Source organism: Triticum dicoccoides, chromosome 3B, assembly GCF_002162155.2.
Source record: "Triticum dicoccoides isolate Atlit2015 ecotype Zavitan chromosome 3B, WEW_v2.0, whole genome shotgun sequence".
In the NCBI taxonomy this organism is placed as follows: Eukaryota; Viridiplantae; Streptophyta; class Magnoliopsida; order Poales; family Poaceae; genus Triticum; species Triticum dicoccoides.
This window is the reverse complement of record NC_041385.1, coordinates 447,688,571-447,707,813: the sequence shown is the minus strand read 5'-3', so window position 1 is coordinate 447,707,813 and position 19,243 is coordinate 447,688,571. Positions and strand designations below refer to the sequence as shown.

Sequence of the window (19,243 nt, the reverse complement as noted above, 5' to 3'; positions counted from 1 at the left end):
ATATTGATCTGTTCTATCAGTTACTCCCATAGTTGCATCTTGCTCTATCATTTCAATATATCTTAATTTTCATTTCAAGCAGTACATCCCTTACTTTGCAAGAACAGGACTAGAAGGAAATCTTGGGCTTTACTTTGTTGATGACTCCCAGGATGTCATATTGACAACGCAACATGGATTTACAATGACGGTTAGCGTAAAACTTGATAAAGATGGTCACTCATATTTTAATGCGGACCTTTGAAGAAAAATGTCTAAGTGTTATGAACTGAAAGCTGGCAATAAAATTCTAGTGCGTGCACCACAACCTGGTCTAATTAACATGGATGTTTACTTTCCCAACATCGTCAGCCGATCAAAGTCTGATCGAGGTTAGTGTCCTTTGAACTTTCTCCATGTTGTCATATTACTTGGTAAAATCGGGTATGTGTTCTGACTAATTGATCACTATTTAAGCAACCAACTGTGATTTCATTTTCTGACTCCGTTCCTAGGCAGTAACAAATTCTATTTACCAATTTGTGCACACTATATATTCTTATGCCATGTTCTGAATAAATAATACATTTTCACCTTTTAAGCAAGATATGTTGGATGCATAGTGAATGATACGTATGTTACTAAGCGTACCAAATTTCACTGGAAGGGCTTGAAGGGTGTCATAAACTTTGTTGATAATCTGACAGAGATAGCACAACGTATAAACGCTAGATTTTGGATGGGATTAATTATACCTATGGTGCACGCATTGAATAAGACCAATTATGTGCACAAAACGCTGGTAAAAAGTCTTATTTTACTGTTGATGCTCATAAACTATATATATCTTCAACGATACGTTACAATTGGTTTTTATTCTACATTTCAACAGAAATTGCCCGCTGTAACAGTTCCTGGATCAATTTTTTGGCGTGGTTGAATTACACTTATGCCTACTAATAACGCCAAAGTGATTGCAAGGTATTGCATTTCTAGCAGAAATGGAACCATTCAAATTAACAAGTTCTCGCTTGTCATGGCAATGCATCCATATTGAAAAATTGGAGACACTGTTCTACTCATGCTCTACCAAGGCACATGAGGGATCTTCCTTTTCATTGACGAGATGCCGAGTCGCCGTGATAAAGTTGCTTCCACCAGATAGTTGTGGTTGTTGGCCCTCATCAACCTCTTAAAATGTGCTAGTTGTTACTATGTTAAGTATGTAGATATGGACCATATGGTTGTTGGCCCTTAGCCTCTTGAAATGTGATAGTACTATGTTAAGTATGTAGATATGGACCATATGGTTGTTGCCCCCTAGCCTCTTAAAATGTGATAGTTGTTACTATGTTAAGTATGTAGATATGGACCATATGGTTGTCAAAACCGTGTTACAAAGATCCTCCTTTTGTCGAATAGTGTAACCACTATATATATATATATATATATATATATATATATATATATATATATGTTACTCAAATGTTGTTACCCAAGTTTTTAAATTTTCATGGAAAGTATTAGTATCGTACACAGTTCATTGAGTTTAAGCATATGCCCGATGTCCAGAAGGCATTTGCATATTAACTGTCCATATTGCAAAATCACACTCATGTTAACATAAGGAAACGTATGTGTAACTTACTAACCATCGCACACGAGTACTCACAGATGCATTGTGTGCGATACTCCTAGCCACCGCAAGCAACTAGTTTGCATTTTTAAAAGTTTTTGGTACACACAGAATCACACACGAACTAGCTGTATTAACCGTCTGTATTGTAATTTCTCATCGTAAACAGTTCATCCGAGTCGGCTGTTTGCCAAGTATCACACACATCTTGTTTACACGACTCATTTGTGTTCTTTTGACTTATCGCAAACAGTTCATCCATGTGAACTGTATGCCGCATATCGCACACATCTTATTAAGTTGAACCGTTCCTGTTGTGTTCCCTATCAAAAATAGTTCGTCCGAGTGAACCGTATGCCATATATCACACACCCCTTGATCTAGCTAACCGTTTCTGTTGCACTCCCTAATAGCAAATGATTCATCGGAGTGAACTGTATGCCGTATATCCCACACACATTAATATTGCTGCCCGTTTCTGTTGTTCTGCCTCATCGCAAACAGTTCGAATGGATTAACCGTGTGTCTTGTATCGCACACGCAACTAAAATCTGAACCGTGTTTGATGGCTCCGCCATTGTAAACGTTTTGCATCTTTTTGACGTTTTTTTACACCACCATTTGCGATTAATGCATCGCACACAGTTTCGTCAAAGGGTCTCTAATCGTAGTGTCGCGTTAGCAGCATCCTGCATTAGTGGTCGTCCGTCCTGTTTTTGGTTTGGGTCGGCAATGTGCTGACCCATATTCGGCCGTGCGGCCGGCTTGCCGACGTTTTTCAAACAAGATTACACACTTTATATAGCATAGTTTTGCAACCTAAATAAATATGTCATAGTTTTCAAGCCAAATAAAAATTAAATTGTCTCAAATACACTTAAGAAAAGATACATCTATTGGTTGCCAACATGAGCCCAAATATGCTTAACCAAATCATCTTGCAGCTGAATATGATTTTCCCAATCATGCATTTGATGATGTAAGTGAACTATGCAAACGTTGCCGCTCCTCCATGCTCAAGCACAACATTGTCACCCTGGAACTAGAACCCTTGATCGTAGATACGTTCTGGGTGCTCATCCTCTACGATCATATTGTGCATGATCACACAAGCAGTCATCACCTCCCACAACTTCTTGGTGCTTTAAATTCTATCAGAATACCAAAAGATGCCCCATCACGATTGTAGAACACCAAAGGAACACTCGACATCCTTCCTAGCACTCTCTTGCTCTTGGGAAAATCTCCTCCTTGATGTCTACTACACAACCTTCTTCTTGTAGATGTTGTTGGGCCTACAAGTGCACATGTTTGTAGGACAGTAGCAAATTTACCTCAAGTGGATGACCTAAGGTTTATCAATCCATGGGAGGCGTAGGATAAAGATGGTCTTTCTCAAACAACCCTGCAACCAAATAAAAAGAGTCTCTTGTGTTCCCAACACACCCAATACAATGGTAAATTGTATAGGTGCACTAATTCAAAGAAGAGATGGTGATACAAGTGCAATATGGATGGTAGATATAGGTTTTTGTAATCTGAAAATATAAAAACAGCAAGGTAACTAATGATAAAAGTGAATGTAAATGGTATTGCAATGGTAGGAAATAATGCCTAGGGTTCATACTTTCACTAGTGCAAGTTCTCTCAATAATAATAACATAGATAAATCATATAACAATCCCTCAACATGCAACAAAGAGTCACTCCAAAGCCACTAATAGCGGAGAACAAACGAAAAGATTATGGTAGGGTACGAAACCACCTCAAAGTTATTCTTTCGGACCAATCTATTTAAGAGTTCGTACTAGAATAACACCATAAGACACAAATCAACCAAAACCCTAATGTCACCTAGATACTCCATTGTCACCTCAAGTATCCGTGGGCATGATTATACGATATGCATCACACAATCTTAGATTCATCTATTCAACCAACACAAAGTACTTCAAAGAGTGCCCCAAAGTTTCTACCGGAGAGTCAAGACGAAAACGTGTGCCAACCACTATGCATAGGTTCATGGGCGGAACCCGCAAGTTGATCACCAAAACATACATCAAGTGGATCACGTGAATATCCCATTGTCACCACAGATAAACACGGCAAGACATACATAAAGTGTTCTCAAATCCTTAAAGACTCAATCCGATAAGATAACTTCAAGAGGAAAACTCAATTCATCACAAGAGAGTAGAGGGGGGAGAAACATCATAAGATCCAACTATAATAGCAAAGCTCGTGATACATCAAGATCCTGTCATAGAGAGAACACGAGAGAAAGAGAGATCAAACACATAGCTACTGGTACATACCCTCAGCCCCGAGGGTGAACTACTCCCTCCTCGTCATAGATAGCGCCGGGATGATGAAGATGGCCACCGGTGAGGGATTCCCACTTCGGCAGGATGCCGGAACGGGCCCCGAGAGGTTTTTGGTGGCTACAGAGACTTGCGGCGGCGGAACTCCCGATCTATCTTCTGTATTGATGTTTTTAGGGTACATGGGCTTATATAGGCCAAAGAAGTCGGTCGGGGGAGCCTCGAGGGGCCCACGAGAGTGGAGGGCGCGCCCAAGGGGGGTGGGCACGCCCCCCTATCTCGTGGCTTCCTCGATGCTCCCCTGGCTTGCACTCCAAGTTTCCTGGGTCACGTTCGTTCCAAAAATTACGCTGACGAAGGTTTCATTCCATTTGGACTCCGTTTGATATTCCTTTTCTTTGAAATACTGAAACAAGCAATAAAACAACAATATGGGCTGGGCCTCCGGTTAATAGGTTAGTCCCAAAAGTAATATAAAAGTGTATAATAAAGCCCGTAATCATTCAAAACAGATAATAAAATAGCATGAATGCTTCATAAATTATAGATACGTTGGAGGCGTATCACTCCTCTCTCCGACAGGGTTGGGGATTGTCTTCACAATAGTGGTCCACTGAGGATAGATACTGCCAGTTAGGTAGTATCCTTTGTTGTAGTTGTGGCCATTGATGTTAACATTCACTGGCGAGCAGTTGCCTTCAGCAAGCCTTGCAAAAGCCGGTGAGCGTTGAAGCACGTTGACACCACTGTGCGATCCGGCCATGCCGAAGAAAGAGTGCCAAATCTAGAGATCTTGTGATGCCACGACCTCAAGTATGACAGCGCAAGCCTTGACACAGCCCATATACTGCCCTTACCAAGCAGAAGGGCAGTTCTTCTCCCAGTGCATAGAGACTATGCTGCCAAGCATCCCCAGGAAGCCCCCGCTAGCATTCATCGCCAACAAGCGGGCTGTATCTTCAGCATTTGGCTCAGGGTCAAACACTGCAATCACAGCCTTGCAGAACTTGTACATGGAGTCTAGGCACGTAGACTTGTTCATACAGACGTACTCATTAATGAGATCACCGGGGACTCCGTATGCAAGCATCCGGATAGCCGCAGTGCATTCCTGATAAGAGAAGAAGACACTCTTTCCAAGGGCATCCTCCTTGCACTGAAAATACTTATCGTATCTGACCACCCCCTCCCGAATACGGTTGAAAACATGCCTAGCCATACGGAAAACAACGTCGGAATTGGTGATGTTTGAAGAGCGGGTTGGGTGTCTCAAAGTAGTCCTTGGAAATGGTCGCTCTCTCGGTTGCGATTCATCGCGGAGTGTGCCCCGGGATCGAGCCCTGAAACAACAGCTGCTTCCTACTAAGGTGGTCATGGACAACCAACACAACAACCACCATCTCCTCATCGCCGGATGAGGAATCATCAAAGTCGCAGAGGAAACTGTCGAAAAACAACTCATCGACGGAGCCCATTTGTACCTTGGGGGCAAACTATTGAAAAATTTGCGGGCGTCGCCGAATAAGCTGACCTGGCTGCGTCCGACGAGCGTGGTGGCGATGGATGAAGGAGCTGGCCGGGGCCGCATGGTGGCAACTTCGTGCTCGTGGCGATGTCGGGGGTGGGTGGGGTGGGGGGAAGTTGTGGTGGCCCGGCGGTGGTGGCGGCGACATGGGAGGTGGCGGCGTGCGGGGGAGGTGTGTGGGTGCGGACTGCTGGCAGGGGCACCGGAACTGGGAGGCGGAGACGAGGGTTTGCTGTCGATGGGGTTGGAAGAGAATGGCCTATGTGCCACCGACTTGCGAGCCAGGAGAGGAGTAGGCGAGCGTCACGTGCGTCCGTTTCGTGTCCGCGGCGACGCAGAAAAGGCCCAAATTTGAGCTAGGAATGGGTCGCCCGGCGGACGTGCGTCCATTTGGGTCGGCATGTTGGACCGACTTTTCTATCAACGGCGACCCAAATGGACACGCACAGACGAAAATGGGTCGGCGCGTTGGAGTTGCTCTAGGTTCCACTCCGTCCTAGTTTATAGGTCCCTTTTGTAATTTGTGTCAAATTTTGATCAAAGATTTAACTAATAAAATGTTACTCCATCAACAAAAATTATATCGTTGAATTCGTATTTGAACATAGTTTTTAATAATATTTTTTTGACATGCATGAACATTTTGTTAGTTCAATCTATTATTAAAATTTGACATGAAATACAATGGGACCAATAAACCAGAGCACGGAGGTAGTAGGATCTATTGAAGATGCCGGTTCAATACTTGCAAAGTCACGCCATACTGGATGCGACGAACTCGCGTGCATTTGCCGAGGTTCTATAGCGGCCAACTAGACAAGCCACATCGGAGGCTCCAAGGCGAGGCGCGAGTGAGCGCGGCTGGGCGGGGCGAGCGAACGGCGTATGTAGCGTGGCGACGCGAAATGCAAAGCCAGCTCACCCGCGGCCACACCATAGGCCCACGCCCACCTCGTTCCCCGTTCGATACAAACGAAGCAGATCGCATCAGCTTAAACCCAAACCCGTCTGCCCTCTGCACTGCTCACGGCACAGGCACACGACTCGCACGCCTCACTACCTCATCTCCAACTCTGAATCCAGATGGCGCAGGTGGTGGCGGCAGCGGGCGCGGCGGGAGCGGCCAGGCCGCTCGGCGGCGCATCTGGGGCCGACTCGCTCCGGCCTGTGGCGAGGCTGCCCTTCGGCCCGCGCGACGCGAGGGAGAGGTGGAGCGGGAGCGTCGCCTCAAGGGGTCGACGTGAGTACCCGGTCGCCTCGGTGATTAGCGCCGATGCCGAGGTGCTGCCGGTGTCGCCCGACGACAACGCGGTCTTCAAGGTAGTGCTTCCTCGTACCTGACTGCTACCTCCTCAGCTGCTCGCTAGCTCGGGAACCGCGGTTTTTGTGGTCTCCGGTTACTTTCGGGGCATGAAATTGGCTTTCAGTGACGGTGAAATCGGATTTGTCACGTCCGGGGGCATCATTTTCGTGCGCGTGACGGTGGAATTTAGAGTCCTGGACTGTTGGTGATGTCATTTTCTCAAAATTCTCCTCCATGCGTTGTTGCTTGAATTTTGGCGTCTGTTTGTGCTCTTTTATGTTTATATGCATCCATAAGAGCTGCTTGTCTGGTAAACCAAATTCTGTCCTTCGTTTTGACTGTTGTAAAGCGTATATTTCTGAGTAACTGAGAGGATAGCTATTAATTATGTGGCTCAAGTTTTAACTGAGAGGATAGCTATTAATTATCTGGCTCAAAGTTTGAACTGAGAGGATAGCTATTAATTATGTTACTGTTTGCATAATTGACATTGGAACCATTGAATATAGTTAAGTAATGCACCCGAAAAGTATAAATAATTGGTATACTTTGTAACAGTCCCTTTTAAAAATCGTTTGCGGGAATAATTCTCAGCAGAATCTGTATTGCTTAGCTTATTTCCTGCCACTTTAAAGGACGGAACCCCTTAATCTTACTGAGAATAGCTCAAAATAGATGAGCTATTTTAAATATGGATATGCTACTTTCTGATCACTTCTGTTAAATCACAATTCCGAGTCTTCTCTAAGCCACTTATACAGTAAGCTATGACCGCTTATGATGAACGTGACATATATTCTTGTTTTCTAATTTTCTCTATGATAGGAAGTTATTTAACATGACATGTTTTCTGGCTCGCGTGTTGCAGTTATTCATAATAGTAAGGTGTATTTCTATTTTGGAAGCAACCTTATGAATTGAAACTTACTGTCAATAATACTTCTTGACAGGAAGAAGAAAATTTCCAGCATCTTAAGGCTGTCCAGCAATTGGCAACAGCAGCCAATGGTGTGTGGTCTAAACCAAATGTTAGGCGCAAGACAAAGATTGTGTGCACAATTGGTCCCTCAACTAACACGAGAGAGATGATCTGGAACCTTGCCGAGGCTGGCATGAATGTGGCTCGGCTTAATATGTCACATGGAGACCATGCATCACACCAGAAAGTTATCGACTTGGTGAAGGAGTATAATGCTCAAACGAAGGACAATGTGATTGCGCTTATGGTTGACACCAAGGTTTGTATTCCTTTTTTCAGAGCTTATGCATACACTCTGATGGATGAGCAATCTCGTCTTCAGAAGATGCTCTATTTGTGCCAGTCTTAATTATAAGTCTGTCATGCCCATGCTAGCGCATGATTTGCTCTGTTAATAAATACTGTAGTTAAACCTTTTGATGCCGCGCTTCTTTCATCATATTGTACCTTGATTTCTATGATTGAAGCTAGATTTTACATCTTCAGGGCCCAGAAGTTAGGAGCGGAGATTTGCCTCAGCCTATATTCTTGGAAACTGGCCAGGAATTCACCTTCACAATTAAGAGGGGGGTTGGGACTGAGACATGTGTTAGTGTTAACTATGATGACTTTGTTAATGATGTAGAAGCCGGTGACATGCTCCTTGTGGATGGTATGTGCACGTTCTTTGATCTTTGTTGGTGACACATGATTGTTTGCAGAATGTGCGGATGCAGCAAATCCGTTTATCTGAAATAGTCTACCACTAACTTTTAGCTAGTGATTGAATAAATTTGTATTGCGGCACATAACTGTATATAGTGAATTGGATAGGCTCACGAAGAGCTGGTCTTTGTTAACATGGCTAAGCTAAGCTGTCACATGTTGTTTAAAATCTTCTGATTTTGTCCAGCGTAATGATATTATACGTTTTCTCTGCTAACACTTAATTTTATTGCTTTCCTGGAACACATTGTGTGGCTAACTACTGCCTACTAGCATGGAGTCATGATGCATCAATCGTTTATGCATGCGGAGACACAGTGTTTCCAACATTGCCCTGTAGTTTTGAGAGCATTAATACCTGCATCTTTTTTTGTACTTAAGTCAGCTTTCTGAGATGGAGTTTACCAGCACTTTTATTTGCAGGTGGTCTTGCTTAGTGTGCACAACTGATTAACAATTGAATTAGAACATCAGATACCCATCTAACATCCTTCTACCTTTGTTCTCTGTATTTTTTATGCTTGTAAGGATGATTATATTTTTTGATTACGTAACTTTGACATTAAAGTGATTTATGTTGTGTTTAATGATCATTCTATTGGTTATTTAGGAGGAATGATGTCATTTCTGGTCAAATCAAAAACCGAAGATTCTGTAAAATGTGAAGTTATTGATGGAGGTGAATTAAAATCCAGGCGTCACCTGAATGTCCGTGGCAAGAGCGCAACCTTGCCATCAATCACCGGTAATAGTCATCATATGTTTCATTGAATAATAAATATGCTCTTGTCTCATGCACACTTTCCAAACTTTCAGATAAGGACTGGGATGATATTAAGTTTGGAGTGGAAAATCAGGTTGACTACTATGCTGTTTCTTTCGTCAAAGATGCTCAAGTTGTGCATGAATTGAAGGATTATCTCAGAAGTAATAATCATTCCGGACTTTATAAACAGCGTCGGTGTTGTTTTGAGTGTGTCTTGACCATGTTTCCTTTTTATTTTGACTCAGGCTCGAATGCGGATATACACGTAATTGTGAAAATTGAAAGTGCAGATTCTATTCCAAACTTACATTCAATCATTACAGCATCTGATGGGGTAAGAGGTTGATATTCATTGTTTCTTGAGTTTAGCAAGATGCACTATAAAATATATCTTAACTACGAAAGACCTTAAGTTGTATGGGCATCATGAAAAGGGCTTCTTCTCTATTTAATCTTTTTCTACAGAGTGTGTCATTGTTGATTTTAGTTTTGAAGTACTGATGTATAGTTTGTCGAGTTCTGTAGGCTATGGTTGCCAGGGGTGATTTGGGGGCTGAGCTTCCTATCGAGGAGGTACCATTGCTGCAGGTATGATCTAGTTTATTGCACACTGTCCACAAGTCCATTGCACTAAATGCCCACTTCCCTGCTTAGTTATTTGTTTAAGCGAAAAGCTACAAACTTTGTTGTGCTTTGTACAATATCAACTACACAATTTACGCTTGGAAGGAAATAATTATTAACTGAGGGCCACTTTGCACTTGTTTGTCTATACATCTAGGTAGCTATCCAATTTGAAACCTGGCACTGAACTTTCTGTGCTTCCTTAGTTGATTCGATATAGGATATACATGACATGCTTAGAATTTCATGTGTCCCGGTGCAGGAAGAAATTATTAGAATGTGCAGAAGCATGGGAAAAGCTGTCATTGTCGCCACTAATATGCTGGAAAGCATGATCGTTCATCCAACTCCAACCCGTGCAGAAGTTTCAGACATTGCTATAGCTGTTCGGGAAGGTGCTGATGCAGTTATGCTTTCTGGGGAAACTGCACATGGAAAGTATGTGTTTTCGTTTTCTTATGCATAACAAAATATTGTTTATATATTTCCAGCAAACTATATGTGCACCCACAGTCTATTGTTCATAATTGAACTAACAAAAGCCAGCTGATTTTATTACAGTAATATTTCTGCACTACTATAGGATGTTATTTTTGTGATTGTATTCTTTAAATGTTCCAGAAATTGTTAGAACTACTAATGTGTATTCATCACCTATAAGCTGCTATTTGTAATTGTTGGTGATTTTGCTCTTGTCCTATTATTTATCCTGAGTAAACTATGATATCTGACTCTACTTTCAATATGTCTGCTCTGAATTTGTGGTATCATGTTGTTTTGGTTTCCATCTAAGTTAGCTCATTCGAACGTTTTTGTTGTGTTAAGACTTACTGAACTGCCACATGAATCATGGATTGCTCGATTTTGTTTTAATAGATCATGAATAAAGGAGTGGGTATGTTGATGTTTAGTTGCACTCTTTTTGTTGCCCTTTTGGTTTGTTTAAAAGATGCTTGCTATTTATGACGTGCATTTAAGATGGATACATGACTAAGCTTTACCACTTGATGCCGGACAGATTTCCCTTGAAAGCTGTCAAGGTCATGCATACTGTTGCACTAAGAACTGAAGCAACTATTACTGGCGGGGAAACACCGTCTAACCTTGGTCAGGTGTTCAAGGTCTGAACTGCAATATCCCAACTGACACTGCACGTCTTTTTCTTTACTTTAACCCAGTTTCTATCTTTCCTATTTACTTTCCTCCCTGTAGAACCACATGAGCGAAATGTTTGCCTACCATTCAACAATGATGTCCAATACACTTGGTACATCAATTGTGGTTTTCACAAGGACGGGATTTATGTCTATCCTACTTAGCCATTACCGCCCATCTGGCACCATATTTGCCTTCACAGATCAGTAAGATTTCTCTGCTTTTGCTCGAATGTTATATCATCAATAAAATGAAACTCCTATGTTAACATGTTAAGAAACAAAATCACCGATGCTGCTAAGATATTCAATGTTAATCATGTGCAATACATTAATTACCAATACATTTTCTTGCATTGTCATCCAGTCATAATGATAACCTTGACAAGCAATAGCAAATGACGCACTTAGCTGCTTATTCACCAACATATGTGGGTTGAAAACCAGCTGTGCTTTTCTACTTGGTGAACACCGTATCCCTAACATGTGCATGAAGTCATTCCTAGGGACTGTTTGCCTCATGCAAGTCATTTGATTATTGAAACTAGTATATCCTAGGAGAAGAGGTTATCACGGATGAAACTGAATTTAGATAATGTTGTGGCGGTATATGTTTTTTATCCTACTGTTGTGGGAGAACTGATCTGAAGATTAGATCTATTATTTTTGGAAGCATAATATTGTTGCCCTCTTTGTTCACATTTTCTTTTTTTAAAGCATTTCTTAGTGTTATTGATGTTGCTTACTGTTTATAGGGAGATAGTTAGACAACGATTGGCTTTGTACCAAGGTGTATGTCCAGTTCACATGGAATTTTCTGATTGTGCTGAGAAGACATTTGGTGATGCTTTATCTTACTTGCTGGTAATCACTGATTTATCCCATCCCTTCTAGTATTTTTTTAATGGCATTAGCTTACGTATCTACCATTGTGGTTGCAGTACATCATGAAACCGTTAAAATACCCTAAAAGAGCCTGCACTAAGTGTTGAAATTAGTTAGGCTATATTGCCTTTGAAACTTGGAAGGCCTTTTGGAGCGTGGGTACAGAGGATGTATCAGATGTTCCTGCTCATCGGGTGCTCATGATATTCGCAAACCCGAAATGCCCCGCAAAAAGTTGTAGAACACATTCCTGAGGCATGATCTACCAAAAGCGAACTAAATCAGTGCACTATAAACAGGTTGATGCTAAATATATGATCGTGGAATTGGAACTACTTTCTGCCCAAAATAGGTGTAGGACCATAACACAGACTATTGGAAATAAAAATGGGCTTTTAAGACAATAACAACCAAGATATTGACTTTATGGAAGACAAAATGGGCCTATTACAGTGACGAACAACTCACTCGATTGTGGTCACAAATGATGATGATGCATTCTTCTTTTGGCGAGTTTCTGGGGCTAATACATGTGATATCGCACTGTCCACTAAATTATTGCTCTTCAGTTATGGAATGTGCAAAAATTTAGCGTGTTCACATAGTTTGGCCCGCAAATTGCAGCTACCAACTGCATTCGTTGCTCCCAAACATATATCATGGTAAAGCAATTACGTTCCCAACTTTGATCTATACTGAAAGCCGGGTGCATAACATTCATTTTTGTTTTCTCTCTCCACCGTCTGATTTCAAATCAAACGGACATAAATGCATATAGGAAATAGGGAAATACGGGGTACTCGCAGCATATTAAATCTAGAATCGTCCTGAAGCTTCTTTAAGAAATAGTAAAACTAAACAAGCAAGCGCATGTGACCTTGATCTGTGTGCTTAATTAGAAGGGCGGAGAAATTAGCTGGAGAAGTTACATGATTTTCGCGGCAACATGCATGTTCACACTATTCCATTTCCACATACGTTTTGGTACCACTTCTTTTTATTATAACATGAGAATATGTCGTCTAACATGATATGCTACATTTCACAGAAGCATGGTATGGTGAAGGAAGGTGAGGAGGTTGCACTCGTTCAGAGTGGCAGACAACCCATCTGGAGGTCGCAGTCCACCCACAATATTCAGGTTAGGAAGGTTTGATGAGGAATTCCCATTTGCACGACCAGTAACCGAGGTATTTGCTGTGATTGGGGCGAATACAAAAGGTCCGTTTATGATGCCATGCCGGCATTACTGTCCTTGAGCCATGAGCTTGATAGCATGTGTACTACGTAGATTTGTTGTTTGAGAGCGAGTGTTGTGATTCTATTCTCTCTTGCTGTTTACTACTCTTGTGTGTAAAATGACTCAGACCAATCATTTCCTCCTTCTGTTTCTAGCTGTAGCTTGGGAGTGCTGTAGGGTTCTTTATTTTGTAAAACAATTTATGCATTAATACATTACAAGGACTTGTTCGACAGGAACTTTGTTGCAAAATGTGTTTGCCTTTAATTCCAGAACTGGCACAGGACTGAGAGGCCGTTATCAATTTTGCCTTTGTTAACTAGTTCAGCGTGGGCTGTCTTTTGCTTTGGTTTATGTTTCATTCCTGGAGTCTGTGAGCTGTCTGGGAGGGTTGCCCTATCTAAACTTCTTACTGATTTGGTGTCGCCAGGTTTTTGCCCTTCAGTGGGTTATTTCGATGGCGAGTGCTCACAGTAGGTTTTCCGGCGGTGCTTGAACTCGCTCTCCCCTCTCCCGTCTCATTCTGTGGACTTGTTGTATTTTCGTTATGTCGCAGTAATGGAAAGGGGTTATGCCTGGTTAAAAAAAAAAACTAGTTCAGCGTGGAGGATGATGTTGCCCGAGAGGGAGGCATAGGCATGCCCGCGAGATGAAAATTAAGCCTGACATGACATGATTATTAAAGCAACAAATAGTGTATTTTCGGCTTGAGGCACCGTCGCCCATCGACACCGCCAACACAAAAGGGAACGCTGCAGATGAGCAGCCAAGGCAGACATGCCCGGCCCGCAGCAAAGCACAACACCACAGCCCTACGTAGAGCCAGCGAAACCGTCAAAAGGACTCGACGAGATTGCGGTTAGTTCTCTGGTGCTCCCAGTTCTTGGAATCTTGACCCGCGACCGGAATACTGTTGGGGCACGTCCATCATGCAGGTGTTAACGCTTAGTCGTCGTGAGACTGGTGACCGAATATTTCGAGTTAATTGCAAGAAGTACCACAATTGGGGCATTAGAAGCAGATTGGTATTACTTTTGGTAATTTTTACATGTCAGTACCAAGTCTGGGGCTAGCAGTTACAAAAAGGTCTAAACCGCGTATAAACACGTATTGACGGGGTATCTGACCAGCAGGGCCCGCCTGTCGGGTGCCGATGTGGCATGTTTTTTGCAGAAAGCCCCCTTGCTTCGCCGGCGCTACTGTTCATCGTCTCCACGCGTGGCGATGCCCGATCTAGATCGAGGGGAGGAGCCCCTCGAGCCGAGCTTCTTTGCCTCCCGTAACCGCCGCCCCGCCCCCGGCCTCCACCTCGCCTCACTTGCTTGCAGCCGAAGCAGGAGAGTCAGCGGGACTTGGCGCAACTCCGGCAACAGGGAGCGGCGAAGGGCGTGGGAACCGATGGATCTGGACGACGACTCGCGCGACGGAGGGCAGGAGGGGCGGCCTTGGTCCTCTATTCATACGACAGAGAGGGAGGAAACAAGGAGGCCGCGAGGGGACCTGGTCGCCGGCGATGGCTGCTCCGGCGAGGCGCGTGGGGCGGGGTCGACACGACCCTCGGGCGGAGGCGGCTGGGAGGAAGAGCCCGGCCACGAGGAGGCGGCGGCGCGCCGGTGAGCGAGCTGGGGAGCTCGGGAGGAGGGCGAGGGGTCCTCGTGGCTGCTGCTGCTCGCCGGCGACGGCTGGGGGCGGGGACGGCGAGACCCTCGGGCGGAGGCGGCTGGGAGGAGGAGCCCCAGCACGAGGAGGCGGCGGTGTGCTGGTGAGCGAGCTGGGGAGCTAGGGAGGAGGCGCGAGGGGTCCTCGTGGCTGCTGCTGGTCGCCGGCGACGGCTGGTTTTCCTCCCCTGCTGCGGCTGGTTTTCTGTGCGGGGGGAAGGGAGGGGTGTTTATGAAAAAAAAGTGCCACGTCGGGACCCGACAGGCGGGGCCCGCCGGTCAGATGCCCCGTCAATACGTGTTTATACGCGGTTTAGACCTTTTTGTAACGTATAGCCCCAGACTTGGTACTGACATGTAAAAATTACCAAACTTGGTACCAATCTGCTTCCAATGCCTCAATTGTGGTACTTCTGTGCAATTTACTCGAATATTTCAGTGGGTCAAACTTTTTTATTAGTTGATGTGAAAATTCTGATTAATCATCAAAATAGGACCCCCTGAAAAGTGTCACACACACGTGTGGCACGAACACATGGCAATTTCAAATGTTTTTATGGCAAATTTAGTGACGCAAGGCGAGGATGACAACTTTAGTTGTTAAACATGGCAATTTTATTTTCGGATGACAAGTTTCAGTTTTTTTAGGATTTTTTTCTTTTTCGGATGACAACTTTAGTTGAAAAAAATGTTAGGCTCGGATTGTTTCGTGCCACACATACGGCACTTATCATTTGGGTCAAAATATTGGTTGATGTTTTTTTACCCTAACTTTGCATCTCGCTGATCAGTGCGCACAATATGTATCCACAAGGTTTTAAGCGCTAAAAGTAACGGCCAGATTTGCCATGCAAAAAAGATAAAATTACCATGCTTTCGGCATAGGATTTGCCATGTTCTACAGTAAAAATGCCCATGTAACGTAAAAAATCAACAGAAAAAAAATACCATGCTACAACGATTAATTGCCATACGTTCGATCTGGATTTGACGTACCTGAGGGCGTCAGATTTTTAGCCCTAAAATATCCAACGTCAGATTTGTATTGAAATCCTTTATTTTTGAATGTAGTAACAGTGTAATAGTAACCCGGATGGATACCAAATTACTTTATTTATCTCAGGGCATGTGTTGCAAGTGTACACCAAGCATCCATATCATTTCTACCACGACCCAAGCTCGCCCGCTCTTATTATCCAGTCCCAAATCAACTTAGCCACTTCATGGGCATGCCATATGTAGTAGAAGTATTATATACTCCTATATCTGATTTATTGTATGTCAAGAAAAGAGTGATTTATTGTGTAGTGCACGGTCGCACTTCCCGCGCGCGCGCGCGAAGACTCAGACGCTATCCTTCACCTGGCTGCTGTAGCTGTTCTGCACGTCGTTGTAGCGGTCCCACACCATGATCTCACCGTAGTTGCTGGCGCCCTTCACGCCGGGGAGCACCGCCGACGTGAGGTCGCCAGGCGACACGTACCCGCTCCCGGCCGCGGCCGTCGAGGCCGGCATGCCGAGGTAGAAGCCTCCAGACACCTTCACGCTGCTCGTCCACGTATTCCACGCGCTCTGCAGGTTGCTCGCGTCCCCGCTCGCGTACTGGCACGGCGGGTTGTTGTAGAACTGCACCCACACGTTGTCGAACAGCCCCGTCTGCAGCGCCGGCCCCAGCGACGCGTCCGGGTACGGGCACTGCGGCGCCGCCGTCAGGTACACCTTCCTGCCCTGCGCGCTGTACTGTGACAGGAACGTGGCCAGCTCGTCGTAGTGCGCCGAGTTGCCCGTCTCGATGTCGAAGTCGATGCCGTCCAGGACGGCGTAGCCGAGCGGGCGGGACGACGAGCTGCCGCCGAGGAAGTTGTCCCACAGGTAGGTGGCGACGCTCTGGGCGTCCTCGGTGGAGGAAAGGCCGTAGCTGCCGGCGCCGCCGCCGAGAGAGAGGAGCACCTTGACGCCGTTGGACTGGCACGTCGTGATATCGGAGCTGAAAACGTTGCAGTTGCCGGAGAGCGGATCGCAGTGTCCGGCGAGGTTGAGTGCGGGGGTCTGGCCATTGCCGAAGGTGCTGAGGAAGGAGACCATGACGTACGCGTAGAGGTCGGAGTTGCAGGCGTCGGCGAGCGTGCCCTCGTTACCGTTCTGGCCCCAGTAGACGGCGATGTTGCCGGCATGGGAGATGCCAACCATGCCGGCGAGTAGGAGAATGGAGAGGAGAGGAGACCATTTGAGTTTACAAGCCATTGTTAGTCACGGCGATGCACGAGATGGTAAAGCTTTTGCGAATGCTTTGTCTTAGTACGTGATTTGCTTGGCGGTGAAGAGGTGTTGTGGGCCATTTATAGGGACGAATCGTTGAATGGTTCCAAGTTTGGCGTTGGCTTTTTCCAAACTGGACAGTGGACTTGGAAGACTTGGAAGACTTGGCACGTAGACTTGGAAGACTTCATCACTTACTTGATGCAAATTCCACATGTTCAATGTAGTTGTAGAGAATCATTAATTGTTGGGATTATACTTGTACAAAATCATTAAATGTTGGGCATATTGATCTTGGGATTGTACAATTTTCAGCGAGCTGTTTTCAGGAAGTTTGGCAAGTACGCAGACCGGGAGCAGTGGCGGATCCAGGATTTCGAACTTGGGTGTTCAATTTTTTTCCCCAACGTGATATCTAAAATGTTCACATAGCAAGAGCTTTTTTTTCCTATCACAGTAGCAATATCTAAAATAGCTTAAAGAAATGAAAAGAATTTGAAGATCATCTACTATGCAATAGTACATTTTTTTCATGGCTAGAAACACGGCATGGCATCATTATCCTTAAGTTGCGGGAAAAATCATGCACAGAAAATGTAGCAAATCATGTACTCCCTCCGTTCCTAAATATTTGTTTTTTTAGAGATTTCAGATGGACCACCACATACGGATGTATATAGACATATTTTAGAGTGTAGATTCACTCATTTTGCTCCGTATGTAGTCACTTGTTGAAATATCTAGAAAGACAAATATTTAGGAACGGAGGAAGTACTAAGAATGATGATATGGCGTCAATGACTCGTGTAATACTGGGCAAAATCAGCGACGGTAACTGGGTTGGGGGGCTATCTCGCAAAAAAAACTGGGTCGGGGAGAAAGTGAGAGGGAACCAAGCTAGTTGCGCCGGCCAATTGGGTTGTGCAGGAGTATGAAATCGAGATGCTTGTTGACTCGGCCGGCTTATATGAATTAACATCACGTTTATTACTCAAACTACACCATTGTTAACATATATGCCTAATACACACCATTATATAAAGTTTTGTGGCCAAATTTTTTGGGTGTACAACTGTCCACCCATGACCTTACGTGGATCCGCCCCTGACCGGGAGGCTTGAGCATTTACTAAGTAGTTCTAAACTTCTGATTCAATGGTAAAACGACATACGAGCTACTCACCGGTAACAAGCCTCAAGTTGATACTTTTAAGTATTTGGCTCAAAGTGTTAATTCTTGATAAGCATCGTCGTTCAAAATTTGCTCCTAAATCTCACCGGTTTCCTACTCGGTTATGGATCGAACTCTCATACCTATCGTGTCTACAACAACTTCACTCGAAAACTTGAAGAGATGGTAGACGTGAAGTTTGATAAATCTAATGGCTCGCAAGTTGAGCAATTGCCAATTGATGTAGGAGACAAAAAACTCCCGGAAGCAATTCAAGATTTGTCTATTGGAAAGATCCGTCCAACAGAGATGACGGAGAGCACTTCGTCTATTCAAGTGGAAGCCTCAACTTCACATCAAGGTGAACCACAAGTTGACATGGAGGCATCCACAAGTGGAACACATCAAGATGAAGAAAATAAGGAAATACAACAAGATGATCCACCTCGACCTCCTTCTCCACCTCCTCAAGCGAACAACAACACCAACAACAATGAAGAGGAAGAAGAAGATGATGAAGATGCTTCACCACAACCCAAGAAAAAACTACCTCGAGTTAGAGCAAGAATTGACAAGCATCAGCCCGTCGAACAAATTCATGGCGAAGTTAAATCTGGGAGAATCACTCGCTCTAAATCTCGTTTAGCTAACTTTTGTGAGAATTACTCATTTATCTCTAGCATTGAGCCTATGAAGGTTGATGAAGCCCTCGAAGACCCTGATTGGGTGAATGCTATGCACGAAGAACTACACAACTTCAAGAGGAATCAAGTGTGGACATTGGTTGAGAAGCCGAAGGATGAACAAAATGTCATCGGAACCAAATGTGTGTTTTGAAACAAGCAATATGAGGATGGACAAGTCACACGCAACAAGGCTTGTCTCGTTGCTCAAGGCTACACTCAAGTCGAAGGTATGGACTATGGTGAGACCTATGCCCCCGTTTCTAGACTCGAGTCCATTCACATTTTACTTGCTTATGCCAATCACCATGATACTACCCTCTATAAAATGGATATTAAAAGTGCTTTTCTAGATG

General features: G+C 44.2%; 2 protein-coding genes across 2 annotated transcripts; one reads left to right on the top strand and one right to left on the bottom strand.

The window, feature by feature from the left end:
- Window positions 1–6,461: 6,461 nt before the first annotated feature.
- Window positions 6,462–13,356, top strand: LOC119276451 (plastidial pyruvate kinase 2-like). Its single transcript, XM_037557499.1, has 12 exons — window positions 6,462–6,781; window positions 7,715–8,002; window positions 8,230–8,395; window positions 9,059–9,193; window positions 9,265–9,375; window positions 9,460–9,548; window positions 9,740–9,802; window positions 10,101–10,276; window positions 10,857–10,959; window positions 11,051–11,199; window positions 11,748–11,856; window positions 12,926–13,356. The coding sequence occupies exons 1-12, from the start codon at window positions 6,545–6,547 to the stop codon at window positions 13,031–13,033; spliced, it is 1,734 nt and encodes a 577-aa protein (XP_037413396.1). The 5' UTR covers window positions 6,462–6,544; the 3' UTR covers window positions 13,034–13,356.
- A 2,525-nt stretch (window positions 13,357–15,881) lies between these two features.
- Window positions 15,882–17,068, bottom strand: LOC119276450 (acidic endochitinase-like). The gene has a single exon (XM_037557498.1). The coding sequence runs from the start codon at window positions 17,017–17,019 to the stop codon at window positions 16,120–16,122; it is 900 nt and encodes a 299-aa protein (XP_037413395.1). The 5' UTR covers window positions 17,020–17,068; the 3' UTR covers window positions 15,882–16,119.
- Between the last annotated feature and the right edge of the window lie 2,175 nt (window positions 17,069–19,243).

What these genes read in the sequence shown, in the direction of transcription:
- LOC119276451 (XM_037557499.1), top strand. Translation starts at nt 6,545, where the DNA reads ATGGCGCAGGTGGTGGCGGCAGCGGGCGCGGCGGGAGCGGCCAGGCCG. An exon ending in TCATTACAGCATCTGATGGG is followed by an intron (nt 9,549 to 9,739) that starts GTAAGAGGTTGA and finishes CGAGTTCTGTAG; the next exon opens with GCTATGGTTGCCAGGGGTGA. An exon ending in ATATTTGCCTTCACAGATCA is followed by an intron (nt 11,200 to 11,747) that starts GTAAGATTTCTC and finishes TACTGTTTATAG; the next exon opens with GGAGATAGTTAGACAACGAT.
- LOC119276450 (XM_037557498.1), bottom strand. Translation starts at nt 17,019, where the DNA reads ATGGCTTGTAAACTCAAATGGTCTCCTCTCCTCTCCATTCTCCTACTC.